At 34.1% G+C, this 21,239-nt stretch overlaps 3 protein-coding genes across 8 annotated transcripts in view; all 3 read right to left on the bottom strand.

Moving 5' to 3' along the window:
• Window positions 1-89: 89 nt before the first annotated feature.
• LOC122312901 (metallothiol transferase FosB-like) lies at window positions 90-1,482 on the bottom strand. Its single transcript, XM_043127571.1, has 3 exons — window positions 1,171-1,482; window positions 705-1,033; window positions 90-403 (listed from the first exon to the last, which is right to left on the bottom strand). The coding sequence occupies exons 1-3, from the start codon at window positions 1,389-1,391 to the stop codon at window positions 312-314; spliced, it is 642 nt and encodes a 213-aa protein (XP_042983505.1). The 5' UTR covers window positions 1,392-1,482; the 3' UTR covers window positions 90-311.
• Window positions 1,483-9,381: 7,899 nt separating this feature from the next.
• On the bottom strand, window positions 9,382-12,877 carry LOC122313595 (uncharacterized protein At5g49945-like). Its single transcript, XM_043128743.1, has 3 exons — window positions 11,751-12,877; window positions 9,951-10,154; window positions 9,382-9,849 (listed from the first exon to the last, which is right to left on the bottom strand). The coding sequence occupies exons 1-3, from the start codon at window positions 12,759-12,761 to the stop codon at window positions 9,619-9,621; spliced, it is 1,446 nt and encodes a 481-aa protein (XP_042984677.1). The 5' UTR covers window positions 12,762-12,877; the 3' UTR covers window positions 9,382-9,618.
• A 983-nt stretch (window positions 12,878-13,860) lies between these two features.
• The window catches only part of LOC122313594 (DExH-box ATP-dependent RNA helicase DExH7, chloroplastic), a 42,238-nt gene continuing 34,859 nt past the window's right edge, over window positions 13,861-21,239 (bottom strand). For 2 of the 6 annotated variants that reach the window (XM_043128740.1, XM_043128742.1), the window contains 6 exons: window positions 19,599-19,668; window positions 18,036-18,128; window positions 17,121-17,333; window positions 16,033-16,125; window positions 14,986-15,108; window positions 13,861-14,321 (listed from right to left, as the gene is read on the bottom strand). In XM_043128740.1, coding sequence (XP_042984674.1) covers window positions 14,244-14,321; window positions 14,986-15,108; window positions 16,033-16,125; window positions 17,121-17,333; window positions 18,036-18,128; window positions 19,599-19,668 — 670 coding nt within the window. In that variant the 3' untranslated portion in view covers window positions 13,861-14,243. Of the gene's footprint in view, window positions 14,440-14,985; window positions 15,109-16,032; window positions 16,126-17,120; window positions 17,334-18,035; window positions 18,129-19,598; window positions 19,669-21,239 lie in introns of those variants that run through there. The other 4 variants (XM_043128741.1, XR_006243431.1, XR_006243432.1 and 1 more) reach the window with 4 other exon arrangements.

The raw sequence follows: 21,239 nt of genomic DNA, 5'->3' as shown, positions 1-21,239 counted from the left end.
TTATTGGGTCCTCGGACTGCATTGATGAGCAACTAGCCTTGGTAAATCATTCACGACCATACATAGCCAGCTCTACTAAAGATAAGATCTGATGAAATCAATCAATTCATAATGCAACGTTTTTTTAACAGGGAATTGAAAATGCAACATTAACCCAACAAAGCTTACAAAAACTTCATAACCAAAAGAAAGACTTGTCTTTTTCACAATTTAACAGCAGAAAGCTTTAACCCTTTCTTTACACAATGTACACAATAACAATTTCATTAAAAAATCTGGGAAGATTGCAACAATCACTCTCGAGGAATCATTCAGATCGAAATGGTCATCATGTCCGCCACAAAATTCTCCATCATCAGCGCCTCAGATTCTCCATAGAATGACATCTTTGTGCTCGGTTTATCTGCATTCACTTCTTTAGTTACATAGGATTCTTAATTATAGTCACGAAATGAAACAACAAAAGCAGATCAACGGTTTCTAGAGTTATTATTGTAGAATTCTTGTAGATCTCAACTGTTATATCCAGATTGCATGTGAATGATTCAGATTTTGTTCCTCACTATTAATTTTTTTTATTCGCTTCATATTACTATTACTAATTTCTGAAATGGCCAAATCTGAATCATTTAGCTTGAAAACAATTAACCATATATGCATAGTTGGAAAACAAAGAAACAAATGGTAAATGACAGAGAACTTACCATAAAACGATGAGGTCGTGTTGTTCCTGCTGGTATTGGGTAGCTTGAGAGGGCATGATATAAGGGGAAGAACAGGGAGATTTTGACAATTGCATATTTCAACCATGTACCCGTCAGGGTCATGGAAGAAAAGCTGATCAACTGTAATTCCACCTTCTTTCACCACTGCTGTAACATACTCTATGTTCATCTCCTCTAGTTTCCGTATAACTCTGTTCATGTCTGCGCACTGGAATGAGATGTGGTTGTCTTTTGGATTTATTGCTCCTTTCTTTGATGGGGCAGCGTCTGACTCCAGCAGATGAATGCCAATACCATAGTTGAACAACCTAAAGAAGAACCGATTCAGTTTTGGATAACAAAAGAGAGAGAAACAAAAAGAGATAAACTGCATATTACTTGACATGATCTTGAAAAAGAGAAGAGAAAAAAGAACGGGGCTGAGATTGGTGTTTAGTGGACATACCAAGCTCCTTCGAAGTCGAAGGAGGAAGGGCGTTTGATGAGTACAAAGCCCAAAACTTCCTCATAGAACCTGATGGACTTTCTCAGAGACTTGGAAACGAATGAGACATGATTCAGAGCTAGAAGAGGCATTGTTGTTGAAGAGGAAGACCACTCCTGCATTTTCTCGACTTCTTCTATCAACAACCCCTGCATTTCTTCGATCTCTCCCACGTTCCCCATCTCTCTCTCTTCTCTCTCTCTCTCTCTGAATTTTTGTCTCTCCTCACAAAAACTAGAACTTTCTGCTGTGTTGGTTTGTAGGCATTAACAATGGACTCATGAGCATTTTATAGAGGAGAAAAATTATGAGTTCATGCGCGAGCAGCGTGACAGCGTGAGAGTGACAGCAGCAGCCCACCAAGCAGGACCCAAAAACAGGGAAAAGAAAAGAAAATGCCAAATTAAAACAAGGAAAATATTTAATACAAAAACAAAATGCTAGACTATCTATTTTATTATAAAAGTGACAGTTTTTTTTTAGAAAAATACTTATTTTATAATAAAAATAAACTTAGAAATTAAAATAAAACTTATAAATTGAAATAATTTGATGTAACATATTAAATTAAAAAAAAAATTATTTTTATTATAAAATAAATTTAATATATCATATAAAATTAAGTTAATTTGTGAATTTATTTTTATATAATTTCTTTTTTACAGAAGCACTTCTCTTGATAAATTTGGTTTTTTTTTTATTTTTTATTTTTATTTTTTATCACAAACGACTTCTAATATGAACTTCTTTAATTTTAACATGTGGCGATCTAATTTGGACCGACATTTTTATAAATTCAGGCATGTGAACCACATTGTTTTTTCAAGAAAAAGTATTCGAAGTTTTTGTAACTTTGTTTGTAATTTATGATTTTAAGTTGAAAATAAATAAATATTGTGTTAGGTAGATACTAAAAGATTAATTTGGGATAGTATTAAATAATTAATAAATATGCAGGTTGAATCCACGTCATTTGTTTATTTTATTTTTATTTAATTATAAGAACTTTATCATTTCAGAAAATAATTTTATAAGATCAAGCGTGTGAGCCTATCTTGGATTTTTCTTGTAAAATAAAGTCTTGTTATATCAACATCATGAGGTATATTTCATGTACCGACTTATAAATAAGATTTTTCAAGAAGTAAATATGAGAAATAAATGCTAAAACATTTATTATTATCTATTTATAATTTCGGATGGTAGTAAAATATAGTTAATAAATATTGTTAAATCCACATCATTTATTTATTTTATTGATCTTATTTAAACACTAGAATTTTATGAGTTGAACAATAATTTAAGAATGCCTTATCCATTTTTCGATCCTTTGCATGATTCCTATATATCACAAAATTAATTAAGACTCTTGATTGGCGGAAAAGAAAAAGAAAAAGAAAAACGTGTCTCCTCCAATTAATTAACCAGCTGTATTTCTTAGGATGTTTTTTCTAGAAGCTGTCGAGTATTGATCATCCTTTATTATCTACTAGTTTATAAGATGGGAAATCAAGAAATCTTCATTAGCCTATTTGATCACATGAACGTGAAAATCTATTAATTAATTATAGCAATCCATCCACCCACAACAACTTATTAGTTGGCTTGTTTCAAGATACAAATTTTTATGGCAATTTGGTCAAAGGAAATGATGAAACTATATATTGAGATTTAGGTTGCGTTTGAATTCAGTGATTAGATGAGATAGTTTTAGATGAAAGTTAAATAAAGTATTGTTAGAATTTTATTTTTTTAATATTATTATTATTTTGAGTTTGAAAAAGTTAAATTATTTATTATATTTTGTATGAAAATTTAGAAAAGTTGTAATGATAAGATGTGATAAAATGTCATCTGAATCCAAACAAGCCCTTTACTTTTAATGTTTTCACATTGCAATGATTGTGATAGCTAGGGGCTATTCAAGTTTCAAATATTCAATGTTATATATGTCACTTGTGCAAGTTAATTAACAATATGAACTATATATGGATTAATTATATGATAGGGAGAGAATGAGAATCTACATAGCAAAAGTTTCAAAATAAACGAAAAAGAAAAATGAATTGGGTGGAGGGTATGATCGATCCATGGTTGTTGGACAATATGATCTGTTGGATTCACTCTACATTATATGACTACTCGGTCTTGCTTGCTCGATCTCCATACATATTTGTATGCCATTTAAGCAATTATTTGCAGTCAAGTAATTCTGAGATCAAATAATAATATCAAAATATGAATAAAAAGGGATATTGCCAGCTCATGAGTTGATTTGGATATATTTTTTTAAATATATATATATATACATATTTTCAAAGATTAATATTACAAGGTTGCATATATAGTTGAGAACACGTTAAAATGATATGCGAATCAATTTTAATATATAACTTGTTTAATTAAATCATGAGTTAACCTTTCGTGATCTCTAATATTCCAATAATTTTGTAATGGGTTCATGTCCAACGACATGTGAGTTCATGTCGGATTAATTTGTGAGTACTTGTGGAAAAGCTGTTAATTAATAATCATGTTGCACGTACGTAACAATTAAGAAGTCAATTAATTCATGTAACATATATATATATATATATATATATATATTTATATATGAGTTAATATTCTTAAGTACTACTTAACAGGGCGGTCAATTTAATTAAACAGATCGATCATACTTTAACCTTCTTATTTTGTTAGGGTTTGCATATTAGTAGAAAGCTAACAACCCTAATCAACCTCTTCGATCTGGTCAACGTCATTGAAAGTAATGGCAATAATTGAGACTTGTAAGATCTATAAACATTTCGATCACATCATAATGATCGTATACAATACCTAACAACTTCAAAATTATATATATATATATATATATATATGTTTGTGTGTTGTTACACATGCATGTTTTTCTAAATGCCTACTTGATCGTCCGGTTTGAATTTGTAAAGTGTTTTATCTCAACTCATTTTATCATTAAAATTTTTTTTAATTTTTACACAAAATATAATAAACAATTCAAATTTTTTAAATCTCAAAATAATAATAATATTAAAAATATATTTTAAAAATATTTTATTTAATTTTCATCTTTAATTTAAAATCATCTCATCTCATCTTTAAATCCAAACCAGTTCTAGTTTTTATAGACTGTATAAATTTATGAGAAAAGATATTTACAACTTTGAATTGTGCAACAACCATGTAATCATTTTAAAAAAAGTGAATAAAATATGGGATCCACATAAAAATTTAATTTTTTAATAATAAATCCTAATCATTTTTTAAAGCGATCATGCAACGTTTATATATTTTACGGTTGTATGTAAAATTATTCTAAATTTATTTTTGTAAATATGTCTTTATAAATGAGGTAGCTTTTATTTCTTAACACACTTGTATCAATCTTCATGAACTTATTGAAGAAATAAATTCAATTCATATCAATTTATCTTAAACTAATTATTAATAAAATATATTACTTTTTTTAACTTATAATAAAAAAATTAAATTCATCTCAATCTATTTCATATATTTTAATCTAAAAAATTAAGCTTATCTCAATTTAAAAAAAATTATATTATCTCTATAGAGTATATAAAATATTATTATTCATAATTTTACTCAATTCACCTTAATATCTCGATTATATTTTAGTGTTTAAAAGAGACGACATTGAAAAATGTATTTCCAACGTAAGGTGGTCACCGATAATCCATGGATTGAGTTTTTATTTTTATTTTTTTACTTAATAAATAAGTAAATATTTTTTAATAAATTTATGATTATTATTTTTTTAAATATTTAATGGATTTAAGAAATTTTAAAAAAATAAAATAAAATAAAAACCTTTTGGCGTGACTCTTTCTGTGGAGGAGGATCACCCTATACTAATTAACCTGTCACGTCCATGTTAAATGTATTTACTTTCACCTGTCAAATCTACACATCAATATCGTCTTTGTTTCGTTCGTATTTTGTCGCAACAAACACTCAACAATAATTCAGTACATGGTTGGGTACCACTCAAATCATCATGTCTCCTAAATCAAACATATATCATTACTTCTACTTCCAACCTTTATTCGTGACGTTTGTGTTTCATACAAGAAATCTGTGTAAACGACTCAAGCTTACGTAGATACGCTGTTTTTGTTTTTTTTTTTTGAAGAAGCTAGGGCTACACCAACCCTAGCTAGCAGCCATCTCCGCCTCCCGCCTGGCTTGGTCTGGGTCAGCTAATGTCCACTCTGCCTCTGCTTCCACCTTTATACTATAAATTATATTTATTTTTATTTTTTATAATAAATATGTTATATATAAATAATAAATAAAACAATTTAATTGATTGAATAAAAATAAAATAAAAAATAAAAAATAATATTAAAATATATAATATAGAATGATGAGCATCCAACCTCATGAAAAACTGGAACTGGTCGTTAACAAAAAAACAAAACCAAAACCAATTCAGGACGAGAATAAACTATTTTTATTTTTGTAAGCGCGTGAATCACATATATACTAGTCAATCAGATGACAACAAAGGCAGCAAAAGGTCCACGAAAGGTTTTATTCTTTTTTTAAGTTATAAGAACAAAGAGAAACCCAATAATTAAAAAAAAAATCAATTAATTAATTAAATTAAGTTTTGTTGGAATTAAGGAATGGGACAAAGTTGGAATTAAGGAAAAATTCAAAAGATTCTAATCTTAAGAACATGGGGTTAATAATGCAACAGTATCATTATCGGTTATCCACTTTGAGTGTATACTTTTTAATTGTCCAGTTGAATTAGATAATTTCATTTCATTTCATTTTTTTTTAAAAGGTACAGATTCTTGAAATACTTATTACTATGCATATTGCATCATTGATCAATATTAATTTAGTATTAGAAATGCATGTGTGAATCGAAGAAGAGTGGTGTGGGAGTTTGTGTAATGCAATACATAAGGGATCAAGTGGATGTAGAGTCGCGGGGGAAAAGTGGGGAGCCCTGGGGTTGAGCAGCTAGATATGTAAGAAGGGAGTGGGGAGGGGCCACCATGTGCGATAAATAAAGTAGCTAGCTAGGTAGGGTCAAGGATGATCACAAATATGAAAGTGAGGGATGGATTAATTTGTCACGTTTTTTTTTTTTTTTCTCAAAAAAATGAAACATGATTAGATGTCCTCGTAGGATACAGCATGGGGTAAGGCTACCACCCATGTGATCGCTGATCTGTACATGAGCTGGACGGTTGATCCCACCATACTTGATATATATACAATATATTTTTATAATATATTTCTTAATAATATTATAAAAAATATTGTATATAAATCATTTCCCTTTCATCCATTTATGCATGTATTTTGACCCAGCTAGAGAGAGAGAGAGAGAGAGAGAGAGAGAGCTCTACTTATCATCACGAGTATTTGTAACCAGAATGCATGCACTGGAGTTATCATGTTGAGAAGGCACCTGAAATGGGGTTGGAAATGTCTCTCCCTAGCTAGGAAAGCTAATTTATATATATCATCTACCTTTCTCTGATCTGATTTATATCATTTACCTGAAAAAGATTATTTTTGGTTTTAGCTGATAATTATATATGTTTGGTTTTACCACTTCCCTTGAAATGTTTTACAAACTTAAAAATAACGTGAAAAATCTGAGAAATTCCATTTATTTATTTTTAAAAAAATATCACAAAATATGCAAACATATTGAGTGGTGGTAATAGATAAGAGAATATGAAGAGAAATTGATAACACGCCGGCGTGAGTTTGAAGTTGTTGAGGAAAAGGACATGACTTGGATAGCTAAAGCTAAGTTGGTCCAAGGCGTATCTGGAAACAGATCGCGTAGGATAGCTTTGTTGGTCGAAGTTTGAATTAGTAATTGGTGGCAGCCCGTACGTCTCATCTTACTCTTGATTTCTTTTCTTTCCTCAGGATCGTACATTTCAGTCCGGACTTGGATTGGGTCGGGGATGGTACATTGCGTGGGAAAAAGTAGCGGAAGTTGATACTCATTATTTCATATTACATATTTTATATATTTTAAATTTATTTTTTTATTTTATTTTATTTTTATTAGATTAATTAAATTGTTATATTTATTATCTATACACTATATATTTATTATAAAAAATAAAAAAATAAATATAATATGTTGTATTATATAAAAATAATAAATAGAATAATTCAATGCTATAACTGTCTCCTTACCCAAAAGCAAAATGCACCCAAAGCCGCCTGCCTTTCTCCGCTGTGGCTGTGTATCGTCCACTCGACACTCATGATTAGCATCGCTCGCTCGCTCCTCATCATCTCTACGTGGTTGCTTCTTTCTGACACTTTACCAGAGTAGGAGACCAAACCCAGCCATGAGAAAAGGCGACGTGGTGGCGTGGAAAACGGTGCTCTACATTTTGGACTTCTCTTGATTTTTTTTCTTTATTTTCCCTTTGCTGCTCTATTTGAAAGCTTACATTAAAATTCAATTAGAAAAATAATAGTTACTGTTTACAACTGTATAAATATCACGTAATTATTTTTTTAAAAATAAATAAATATATAACTCACATAAAAATAAATTAATTTTTTAATAATAAATCTCATTCTTTTTCAATAGAATTACATATCACTTATATATTTTATGATTGTACGTAAAATTACTCAATTCAATAATGTCTTAAAAAAATGTTTCTCCAATACACTTGAAATAAATTTTAAAATAAAAAAAATATCTCACATTAAAAAATACTATATATTTTATGGAAATAAGAATAATGTTGGTCTGACGTTGAACCCTCAACCACATGTCGTTGACTAATAATCAAGTACAGAATACACGGGATGGTGATTTTGATATGGTGGGGTTGTACATGTGCATGTACTGCTATTCAGCAAATACAGATTTCAGATTTTAAATGCAGAACAAGCATGCATGCATGTGAACATGTCCATCCTTCTTCAATTTTTGTGGGCTTCACCGTCCCTCCCACCCCCCCCCCGCGGGGCGAGAAATATATCTTTAGATTACGGAAGATTTAGTGACTATTTCTTTTGTTCATCTCAAGACCATGCAATCATTTTATTTATTTATTTATTTTTTTGAATTTGAGTTTGAGCTTAAGTAATCAACTTGGAAATGGACTATTTTAAAAAAAAAAAAAAATTGGCCGTTATAATATAGAAGGTGGAAGAAAGTAGAAACAGTCCTCTGTATATGCAGACTAGGGGCTTGTTCCATTTGTTAGGAACTTAGGCGGAGGAATTCGGTTGAGGGGAGCAACCTGAGTTTCGGAAAGGGGTCAGGTTAGAGTCATATTTCCCAGTTGCAGTTCAATCTGAATTGGATAGAAAGCCTTTATGGAATAGGATTATTACATTTTTTTTTTGTTGGAATTGGATTTTGAGAAACTCCAAAGTGTTTTGAGTCTGGTGAGCATTTTTTATGGCTTGATTTTCTCTAGGAAATTGGTTTGAGGAAGAACAAACCTCTTCTCTTTTCTATTACTTAAGGGGATCACAGGCCTCTTTGCCAAGGATTTGACTATTTAGCCTCGGTGCATTAATTTGGATGATGGCCCATTGATCATCATCTAATCTGGATGATAGAGTTACTGAGGGTATGATAAATTCTTCCCTCACCAAGTAAGAGAAGTCAGTTTTTGAGATTATCAAAATCTGGTCTCAGGGTGGTAACATCTAGTTTCACTAGAAAAGTTGAAACCGGGGAAGCTGCAGCGGCAATGGCGTTTGTATGGGAACTTCACAGCTATGACCAATCCCAACAATAAAAACAGAACCAAACAAAACTAATTAAGCAGCACCTACGTACCCTTCTTAAAGTATACGATCTTTATACATAGAAGAGTTCTGTTGGTTGTAAACATACTACTTTTTTTATTGGTAAATAAAATTTTGTTGATCAGGCAAAAGGCCATGTACACGAGAGTGTGCTAGTTTAGTAATTGTAAACACACTACTTACTATTGGACAACAGTTAAAGAAAAGTAAATGCAATTACCACGTGACATGCTTTCACAGCAGTAATGTGCTTTTGGTTTTGCAATTAGTGAATTGACGAATGGATCTTTTCTATTCCATAAATGATATCTAGTTGGTGGACACAGCAGTATGGGCGATGCCATAACCTACTTTGGAAGTTACTCCGGGTCATGTAAAATGCATTCAATAGCAGCTTCAAGAAAATTTCTGCAGCACTGAGTTCTGATACATTCAAAATCCACAAACAAGCATGTGGAATTGTTGGGACTAGCATTGAATAAAACAACTTTAAGTCCATGGCGAGAAGAGTACAGAACCAAAACTTTTCAGAAGGAAAACTAATGTAAATTTTAGGAAGATATGAGAAGAGTTTAAATTATAGGTTTACTTGTCTAGAGAATCCATTAACTAGTGTGCACGCGTCATCTTTACTTTTGGCATCCCCTTCTTCATCTGACGGGCACGCTCTTTTGCTTCTTTCTTCCGAATAGACTCTACACCAAGCTTTGCCTCGGCTTCCTCCATCATCTTTTTCCTCTCTGCCTTCTTTTTCTGCAAGGCTTCTTGCCTAGCATTTTGAAGTTCTTTATATGCCTCTTGAGCAGCCTTTAATCTAGCTGATTCTGTTTTAGATCGAGCCTGCAAATTGCACAATTTGTAGTTAAACAAATCACTTACTTAGATGGCCAGTTTTGTTTAGTCAAATTGCAAAATATTGTCATCGGCATCGGCTGACCCACCTGAGAACTAAGTTTGTAACGCCCGTTCAAGTCAATATAATAAGGTACAAGAGCCACCAACCGAGTCATATCGGCCATATTATTCACATCTGGGAGGGCAAACTTGAACAAAAGCATCCTCTTGTTTGTGCCTGGGTGTTGATCAGAGAAATGCATCGAGATGAAATGTTTTCCAAATTTCTCAAAAGCTTTTTCTCCAAAAACCTGCAGAAAACCATGTACAAGTAACATAAATGAAACCAGAATAACCAAACCTAAAGAGTGCGTTACAAGATAATAACGGCTGGGAAGGATATAAGAATCTGGGAACAGACCGACAGCTTACAAATAAAAAGAGCATTATTATGTTCACTACTGTTAGTGAAATTATGCAACATTAGTACTGGAGAAAGACTGAAGCAATGATAAGAGTACTCCAATAAAGTTTGAAGCTCAAGCTAGATGACAAATGAAGATTCTTTTTTCCGATTGATCTGAGCATGCGATAGCATTGCATAGGAAGTGATACAACACACAACAAATTACACATCTTTTAGATGGGACAGATCATGCAAAACACCTCTTCCTTAGATAAAGCCATGCGTGAGTGATCAAATAGGGGTTATCCAACAAATCCTGTACCTGACTACGAGTCTGACCAGATCACACGAACATACTGAATGATCTTGTACATTGCAAACGTTAATTCACCCACCCCAGACACTTGTGATTAAAAGTTCAAATGATGCACCAGGCCTTTTCTTTTCTAATCACGCCATTATTATCATTAACTTCAATGATTAATTCCGTAGTAATAAATGCCACTATCTATTAATCATGCATCACAAGATTCATTCAAAAGTATTGTGGATGTGATATCCCGAGGGAATGTGGCGCACTATGGCTCCAAATCATGCAAAATGTGCATATCTCGCCCTTAATATGAGGGATAAAGAAAATTAAATCTCTCCTCATGAAACAATAAGTTATCGAAAATAGGTTTATATATTCTTTAACTATTTTTCAATCAATTTTTAAAGTATATCAGTTTGTCTTTCAAGTGAAAGTTCATACAGAATCAAGCACAATTCTAAATTTATACATGATAAACCACAATTCAAAGCATCGGCAAAAACAAATACTCAATACAAAGCAATTCCAAGGACAGAAGAGACTCCAAATGCTATGCAACGATATAACAACTAAGACCTCAGAGTGCGCCACACTCTAAAAATACAGCAAAACATCAGAAGTCAAAACCAAAAAAAAAAAATTATTCTGAATTTCAGACACTATCCTAACTAACTCCTCATTAAGTTCGTTATAGTTGATGTCTTTTACTTGTCAAAATTCCTCTTATTTATCAAAAAGTTCTCTTGTGAAAAAAACGTAACAGTTGTTGTCAATATACGAGCAACTCTAAGCACAATAAGAGCTTTGTTTAGTAAAAAAAAGTAACCGAAAACTTAAATGTGCATATAGAAGTAACCAAATTCTCCGCGGTGAAGTTCTCCAAAACAGCACTTACCAAAAACAAAGACTAATCCAAACTATTATCCACTAAACCATTGAATTTCAAAAGAAAATCAACGCGCAAACATAACCGTTGCAAGCAAGCAAAAATTCCTCACATTGAATTATCAAAATCTAAAACATACAACAGTTGAAACGCAACTACACACAATGCTACAATACACAAACATAAAAACATTAAAGGCCCTGGGATCTAAACTAAACAATATCCATTCACATGGAAAAAAAAACTCAAAGCAAGCAAAAAGGTATTCCCATCAAACAAAACAAAATGTAACCGAATCCAACCTGATCAAGCACGGCCTCCGTGATCAAATCCGCCGCCACCTCCTTCGATTCCGAGATAACTGCCAACTCTTCGCTCACCCACTTCCTACCACTCGTTGGCGGGGACACCGTCCCTGCGAACTTCTGCAAATCCCTGACTTCCTTCTGCATCGCCTTCGCCAACTTCTTCCTTGCCACCGCGAAAACCACGTGATCCATGGCGTCGTCGTTCATATACACCTCGAAAGAAATCTCGTCCTTGCACGGCACCACCAAATTGTACAACCTCGATATCAAATCATGCCGGCTCTTCAGCTCCATCGTCGCCAGCAAACCCTGGCAGTACCTGCGCCCACTGGCATAGAACTTGAACACGGTCTGCCCCTCCTTTAGTAGCAACGGCGAGTCTTCCCCTTCGCCTACACCCAACAGACTGAAATTCCGCTCGAAGATGGAGTCTTTGGTGGCGAACTTAGCGGCCCAAGCGAGGGCAAGATTCTCGTTCTCGCGCTTCCCGGTGAAGTAGTTGATCAAGAATATGATCAGGAAAGTCCCGCACACGATCTCGACGGTGAAGGATTTCGGAACCGGCTTCGCTTTAGGTGAGGCCAAGGGACTAGATTTTGGATCAGAAGGAGTGTCATTTTCGGCGGTAGTCGTGGTCAGGAGGGACTTATCTTGGAGAATTGGTAGGCCTTCGAATTCGTCCTCGTCCCAGTCCTCGAAGGTAGCGGAAGAAGGCTTGGGAGGATCCGACAAAGGCGGAGACCGAGATTGAGGACTGGGATCCGGGGGAGAAAGTGGGGAGGAGTGGGGATCCGACAGTGTGAGAGGAGGGGATCGGAGGGAATTAGGGTAGAGGATATCGGAATCGGAGTCTATATCGGGATCTGCATCTTCGGAATCGAAGCCTTCGAAATGGGAATCGGCGGCAAGGACGAGGGAGCGAGAGAGATTGGAAAGGAAGAGGTTGAGGAGTGAGAGGAAAGCGAGCAGATGCAAGGGAGAGGGAAAGAGGGGTCGACTCGCCATGGCAATCTCTCTCTCACTGTCTCTGTGGATGGAGATACGTTGTTCCTTCGAGTGTGTACTGTTGATGTGCTCTGTAACTTGAACGATTGTTAAATTACAGGATTATTAATAAAAAAAAATATTCATTCATAATAGATATCATGTAGATTATATAGCAACCTTTTTTTTTTTCCTTTCTTTCTCTGCAAGCAAACTATTTTATAGATAAATTATATAGTTACAATGACACAAAATTTACTAGAGTGTGAATCCCTAGCAGTCTTTCCAAAACAAACAAAAGCAGCGCTAAAAAAGAAAACAATAAAATGGATTATCACTAAAAGATTGACTCAAACCCAATCCCACACGGGGATGCTGCATAAAAGTAGTTATATCATAATTTGATAAATAGATTATAAACCTACGATTAAAAGCCACATTCGAGAGAGGTGTGTTGCATTTTGCTGATCCGGTTGATAAACATATTATAAACCTACGACTAAAAGCCACATTCGAGAGAGGTGTTTTGCATTTTGCTGATCCGGTTGATAAACAGATTATAAACCGACGACTAAAAACAACAGTCGAGAGAGGTGTGTTGCATTTTATTGATCCGGTCTGACTCTAGGAGACTCACGTTTTAAGTGAGTTTTTATTTATTTAATCCTTAAAATCATTTTAAATATTTTACCTGAAAATAATTAAATTCATAAAACAAAAATACCTCTGCTTTTCTGTTCATTATGGATTGAACTCGTCTTTAGATGTCCTACTCTCCCATAGATAAAAATATAAGTTCACTTTCACTGCATATTCTAATTTTTTGAAGCTGTGGATCCAAGGGCATTCCAAATGATTCATACCTTTTATACAATTATATTTTGAATGAGAGATATTTTGATAAAAATAATATCAATTTATAAAAATATCTTCATTTTAAAATATAATTATATAAAAGATTGTTAAAAAATTTTTATAAGTGAATCATTACTTGAATGGTATAAAAAAAATAAAAAAAAAATAAAAAAAAAAAAACCAAATGTTCTTTTGAGGAAAAACGTAGCATCAAAAGAACACACACACACTTGTCATGAAATCAACTAAAATACAACAGACAGAATTAGCAGGTTGTAAAAATTATACCGCCAGTCAGCATAATCTGTAAGGATCAAATGAATTATTCTGCTTATAATAAAGAAATAAAATAAAAAACCCGTTTCCTAGTCAGCATTCTTCGAGCCAGATGTTCGTAATTAATGAACTGACTCTATACTTGTCTCTCTTTCGGTGAACATTTCTGAGAGAGAGAAACTACTGACCACGTATATGAAACCCCAAGGCCTGTTAGTAATTTGCAGTATAGAGTAGGCACACATGCAGTGAACGCCACCAAGCCGAGATGGGGGATCAGCAACATGCTTGGATAGTTTGAATGAGGCATGAATGGTAAGATCATCGAGTGAGAGAACCGTCACCGCAATCCACCAACCTTGAGATTCCTAATTACTTGAGGGGTTTGTCTTCTTCTAACAGCAATTGGATCATGGACCCAATAACCTCGTTATCAACAACTGTGGCATTCTGGGAAACGAAGAAAATGGTATGCATCATTTTGGGTCGACGGCAGTTCAGGGAAATGATAATACAAGTAAAGTTCATATCACTAGGCAATGCCTTTTGATCATCAATGTGATTTAACCTGTAAAAAAATTGACTATTTCAAGGAAAGTCCAAGTAAAAGCTTGACAAAAAGTTTGGTAATAATGTTTATAAATCATCCAGATGGTTAGACTGGCCTAGGGCTGATTCTGAGCTGATCCACAAACGAGGACCTATAATATTTATAAAATGGTAGGATGTGTGTGATGATTGCCATTTTTTTTTTTTAGATGTCGGGGAACTCCGGTCATGTACAGTACACCCTCGAATTGGTAGTTTTTCATTAGAGGGTGTGGCCCCAAAGGATTGTGTATATTCATGAGGAGTTGAACCTTGGACCTCGAAGGGAGTGATACCCCAAGACCAAGGCCTTCACCACTTGGGCCAACCCCTTCGGGTTCATATCTAATACATACATAATGCAGAATTCAAGCTTTAAATTCTTAGTGCATAGACCACGCATATACTGAATGAAGAAAGATAAAAACTGTGCTAAGCATACACATCTACCAGTCAGAAAGAAAACATGTGACAATTGATAATAACAACATGATGAACTAATAAATCAAAGCAAAATAGATGGTACCACTGGCTTTCTAATTAGCTCCTTCAAAAGTGAATGAAGAGTTAACCGCAGTTCCTTGAACAGGACTGCAATTTGAGCTGCTGCTGTCAGTTTTAACCATCCATCTATGACCACCAGTCCAGTCTGCAATGTAGGAGCACCAATACACCGTCACAAAAGGAAGACGTTTCAAAAATGCTACGAAAGGAAATGATCACCAGACATATCCAACATTTAAGCTCCACTTATCTTTAGTCAGTTGTCATCACATTAAAATCTGGAACTTAATTCTAATAATGGGCATAATTTATAGGATATCAAGCTAATGCAACATAAACAGGGTTGGTCCCTGAGTTTGCATAGCATGGAAGCCAAATAAGGTAAAGGATAAACACAGAATATAACATTGGGAAGTCAAGTTTGCGTACATATATATATTTCAAAGTTTTTTTTTGGGGGAAGAGAAGGGAAGGAGGGGGGGGGGGGGGGGGGGGGGGGGTAGATTGGGTACTGTAATGATATTAGGATTACTTTATGATAAGTAGTTTTCAATAGATAAATATAACCATAAACTTGGAGAAAAATACAATGGCATAAATACCGAGACCTCACCCACCAACATTACTTTTGGAAAGAGATGATGCCATTTGGTCATGGAACTAATACATATGCTGAACTTATGGTCTTACAGTTAGCTCTTCAATTTTGTGCTGATAATGGATGGACAGTGGTCATTATGGAATCGGATTCAGCTCTTATTCTTTGGTTTAACCATCTTAACCATCAGATTTGGGATGACATTTTAAATCTTCATTTTTCTGTGAGTATTACACTTGTACATATGCTAAGGGAAGGAAATATAGTTGTGGTTTGCCTTGCAAAACTGGGTGCTTCAGGTGTTCGTTCTTCCTTTAGATCAGTTTCTCAGTTACCCGTTGAGGCCAAAGGAGACTATATACGAGATTTGGCAGGTGTTCCTAGATTCAGGAACCACGAAACTTTTTTAAAACAAAAACTAAATTTAGGATGAATGTGCCTTTATTGCAGGGGGAAAAGTAAAATAGATACCTGATGCTGAATATTGATGGAGCCACCAAACAGCAAGATAGAGTAAGGAGAGATAACAGAAGAATCTCGAATAAAAACTCTGTTGGTTTCAACCTGAGAAAAAATCAGGTGAAATTCTAAACCTAAAATAATGATAGGGTGAATGCTCAGGTAAAAAGTAAATATATAATAAAAAAATAAAAAAATAAAAGAAAGAAAGAAAAAAAGAAAGAAAGAAAGAAGGAAAAAAGAAAGAGAATTATATAGGGTCAACAGTGGTTAACCAAATATTGCAATTGCAATGGCCTATCTATTGACCATCCTTATATCAATTTTATCCCAAAGTCCCCAAAGCATCATTGGAAGTTGAACCACAATGTTGAGTTAAAACTTAATTGCATCTTCCCATATTGACTTAAGTAGCTTATACGGCACCAAAAACAAAAAAGATCATCTCATGGAATTTCAATTTACTACAGACGGAATTTGGGTATACTTGAAATATCTCTCTCCTCTCTCTCTCTCAACCAAAACTATAGTACTTGTACTTCAAGGGAAGGAACCGATTATTTTATTTTTGCCACCACACAGCATAAAGAAACATTTATTTCCTTTCCTTGGCAAATCATTTCCAATCGGTCTTGTAGTTGTAAGATACAAAAAGTACCAAAATCTTGAGTTACTAGGAAACCGGGTAAATTTACATCAAGTACACACTAACCCCTTCCTTTGAAGACTGCACCAAAACAGACATGCAAGACAAATCTAGAGACAGACCAAAACAGACAATTGGGGCTCAAATGCGAGCTTTGCACTTGCTAAACGAAGCTAGTGGCAAAAACCAAAACAGAAGCTTAAACAAGGTGGTTTAAAAGCTCGAACAAACAACCTTATAAGAATGATGAGGATTAAAAAATTAGAATCAGCAAAAAAATTGATTCATAGAATTTGATAACTTAGAATTTGATTAAGCACTGAGACTATTGTCTTCGTACTTTTCCCACGCATAACGTTCTACCTTCATGTGAAATCAAAATATCATGTACTGATACTAGAACAAGGAAATTACTAGAAAAAAATAAATTGATTCATAGAATTAAAGTGCAAACCTTTTCAAGGAAGACAAGGAAGGGATATCGAAATGCTTTCAAATTACTGTTAATAGAAGAAGGGTGTACATGAACTTCTCTTCTTCCATCATACCAAACAGGGCGACCCTGCATTACCGAGCCAACAGACTGTTTAAGGTTGCCAAGAGCTGTGGCAGTAATGCCTTGTTCAGTGGCTGCCACATTAGGATATAAACCTGCACATAATATAGCCTGCAAGAATACTCCATGAAAGTTTACTTAGTAAAAGGGAAAATGCTATTTTCAGTTCCAACTAAACATGAGAACACCTCGTTTTTCATTGTCATAGAGATTAGCCATCTACACAATCAAAGTAATAACAATAACTTTTATTTCCTCATACCCATGATATTAATGGAAGCCTAACATAACAAATTTAAGAAAGTGACCAAAAACTGCAAAATGTTGACAGCAATAAAATCATTAAAAGTTTGGTCCCTAGGAATTGGCTCTGGTGATGAAGGAGATGGCTGAAGTTTGTTCTTGTTCAAGTTTGATACAAATAAGAAAAACAGTCCAGACATCAAGGATGACACTAAGTACAAAAAATGCGCCTCCTGGGTTGTGTAGGAAAAAAAAAAAAGTTTTCTGTTTCAGTTTATACCCTTTAAATTCTGTTGAATATAACTAAAAAGATGTACAGTCTAATCAGCCTAGTAAGAAATGTTTAATAATGTGCAGAGTATGAGCTTATATTCCAGTTTCATGGTTTCTCTTGACTATATGTTTCATCTAGCAAAGAGACCATTAACGAGTGACTGGTCAAATCAAATAACCAAATGTATTACTCCACTTAATACAAAACATTTTGCACTGCTAATGTAACTGAACGTGAATATTTTATCTCTGAGGGAAAAGTCAACTAAATACAAACAGCTGCCTTATTGGTCTGACCTTTACAACTGATGAATGACATGAATATTTATTGAATGGTTGCGATGCATCAGAAAACCAACTGTCAAAATCCTCTTTCTTTTGTCCTTGAACCTGACCATGAAAACATAGGAATCCCCAATTCAGGACATAAAGCTCCATAAGCTAAGAACTTAAAATAAAAACTGTCATTAAGAAAACACTTTGAAAAAAAACTTCAACAAGATTATATTGAAATGTAATTCAATCAATTCATAGCAATCCAGAGTAATTAGCATGATAAACTCTGCATTTTTCAAAACCGTTATTATAAGGCTTTAATCGAGTCGAGCCGGTCTTTGGCTTGCCGAGCTTGGCTCGACTCAAAATACTCGAGCTTGAGCTTAAACCCAAGCTCGATATCTTTATTTATTCTTTGTTCGAGCTCAACTCAGTAAGCTAAATAAAAAATAATAAATTTAATATTTAATTTGTACAACTAACATGTAAAACCTCTATTGAATTATAAGATTTTAAAAATCTATAAATAATTAATATCTAACTGGTTGATATTTATCCATAATAATAATATATTATATGCCCACAAAAATTATTAATACATACACATAATATGATAGTATTTCACATACTAGTATATGAAATTATTAAATCTTATCAACTAATTATTGTATAAATTATAAAATATAGCTATGAAGTATATTCAATATATAGACATAAGTAATTAGGTTACATATATGTATTATATAATTAAATATATAACATATATTATATATTTAATTATAAAAGAGCTAATCCATATATATATGTATATAGATGTGTGTGTGTGTGTATACATAGATGTATGTACATACTTATCAATATATGAATGAGCTTTAATCAAGTCAAGCTAACAAGTCACTCATGCATAAATGAGTGGGCCTTAACGAGCCTTAACCAAGTCGAGTCAAGTTTTGTCGGATACGTGTCATTTACTAATCGAGCGGATATCTGCTTTCATGGGCGAGCTTTTTTTTCGCAAGTCGATTTCGATTAGTGTTTAACCGAGCGGTCTATCGAATATACTGGTTCATTTACAGCCCTACCTCCTTATAACTCTTGTGATGGCATCCAATATTTATTTATCACTCGTGAATAAGATTCAAAATATAAATTAGCCTGCATGCAGATATGGACGGCAGAATTATGTAAATCACATGATGAAGCCTGAGGCAACTAGTTGTATGCTGCCATTAACGACCGGGCTTGTGACTGTGCATGCATCATGGGGATTTGTGGGTGCACGTGTGTGCATTTTGGTGGGTATATGACATGACAGTGATATCTTTGACAAGAAGTTCAGATGGACAAATTTTGCTGTATTTATTCAGAACATTGAAAGTTGTTTCATACACAAAAACTGCATCTTGTAGATGACATCTCAGACAAGTAGTTTTGTTAGGTGTCCTTTAATGCCTGATAGTTTTCAAGTAACAGGCAAGAGTTGAGGCATGGCATCAGGTCGCAGGCTAGAGGTAATGCCAAGATACCATGGTTGAAAGCAGCACAACTATCGATTACAAATTACTCACGACAAAGGCAATGTACCTGATACTTTTTTGGAAGGTTGATGAGGCCAATGTCAGCTAGCAATGATCCAAACTGTATTCTCATGTCTCTGAAATGTAAGCACATACATAAAAAACTGGGATGAGTTCAGGTATTAATAAAGTTAAAAGACAATATTATTTTGCTAGCATGTTCTGAATACTGGTATGATATAAATTTAGTCCTTCATACATATTTTTTGGTCAGCTTAGTTACGAATTTGCATTGATAATAGGGAAAAAAACAATCAGCACCTTTACCAATTGCCTTTCTCTCATTGGGGACAAAATACAGCATACATATTCTTACACACAGTGTCCCTGCATCCTGACTGCTTCTTGCTCTGGACATCTTTCTATGACCTAGAAGATTTCCTTTTACATCTCCCTGAGGTTGATAAGACAAAATGGGGCACTCTAGCCCATTTAATTCTCTAAATCGAGATATATCAACATCATAGGTCGTACTGAAACAGATTTCAAAGACAGCAGGCTATCTTGCCATGTGTGGATTCGGTATTCTTCAACCATGCTACTGTCTACATATCAAATATCTCCTTGCTGGATTTCACGCAACTGTCTATGGCTCCATTGTGTGGGTTCGGGTTAAAATATTTGTATAAACGTATCGCCATGCTAATTTTGATGGCAAAAAAAGAAGTGAAATACAATAACCTAGTTGAAGCTTAATGATCATGCACACTGGCTGCTCGGGCTCTGCAATTCATGTTTGTTATCTGCATTTCCTCTACTCCACCAGGAGCATCCCCCCTTCTTCTATCTTAGCTACTGCCTTGCTCATCGATTCCCAATAGCTCTAGTCACTTGCTGCAATAGCAGGCTTCTCATGTGGTTACACATCAAATAGATGCATGTGTTGGTAATTCAGGAGCTCCTCATATGGCTGGTTAAGTTCCTCCCTTGGGAAAATTTTCTAGGGAAGTCAGGTGGACATCTACATGAACCTCACATGATTCCAATCGAAACACTGCAAGAAACATGTGTAGCTAGGTATACCTACTGAAAGCCTAGTGACCCTCTTAATGCAATCCCTTTAAAGATAACATGGGCTAACTAACAAAAGAAAAATGGAAGCAAACAAATTCTTCAAAACATACTTAATATTTTAATCCAATATTAAATAGGCTTGATGTTCTAGGCTGAACAAAGTAGAGGCAGCATTGGTGAAACCCACCATCAGAAATTTATGTTTGCAAGACAAATGTTTCTTTGTATACTACCCATGTGCTGAGGCTTTGCCTATTCGTATTAATATAATAGAATCGTTTACCTATCAAAAAACAAAAAAGATGTTTCTTTGCACGCAAAGCGGTGCGCCTACAAGGTTTGCAGCTTTGTAAGTCAAAAATTGAAACAAATATATCATAGGACATATAAATATGCTCAAAAAGATATCATCGCGTAGAAGCCAATAAATCATGTACATAACAACACAAGTTATAGCATCCAACTTACAGAAAGGTAGTAAAGAAAACAGTGTGAACCCAATGCACAAGCATCTGCATATGCTTGTTTATCACTCAAGGAGAAGTATATTATTCCTTTACTGATAGGTAGAAAAGAAAGAAGTGAATTATTCTTTATCAAGCATAAGCCTTTTTTTTATAGGTAATCAAGAAGT

This window comes from Carya illinoinensis, chromosome 6 (genome assembly GCF_018687715.1).
Source record: "Carya illinoinensis cultivar Pawnee chromosome 6, C.illinoinensisPawnee_v1, whole genome shotgun sequence".
Taxonomy (NCBI): Eukaryota; Viridiplantae; Streptophyta; class Magnoliopsida; order Fagales; family Juglandaceae; genus Carya; species Carya illinoinensis.
The sequence above is the reverse complement of the archived record's forward strand: the minus strand, read 5'-3'. Positions and strand labels throughout refer to the sequence as shown.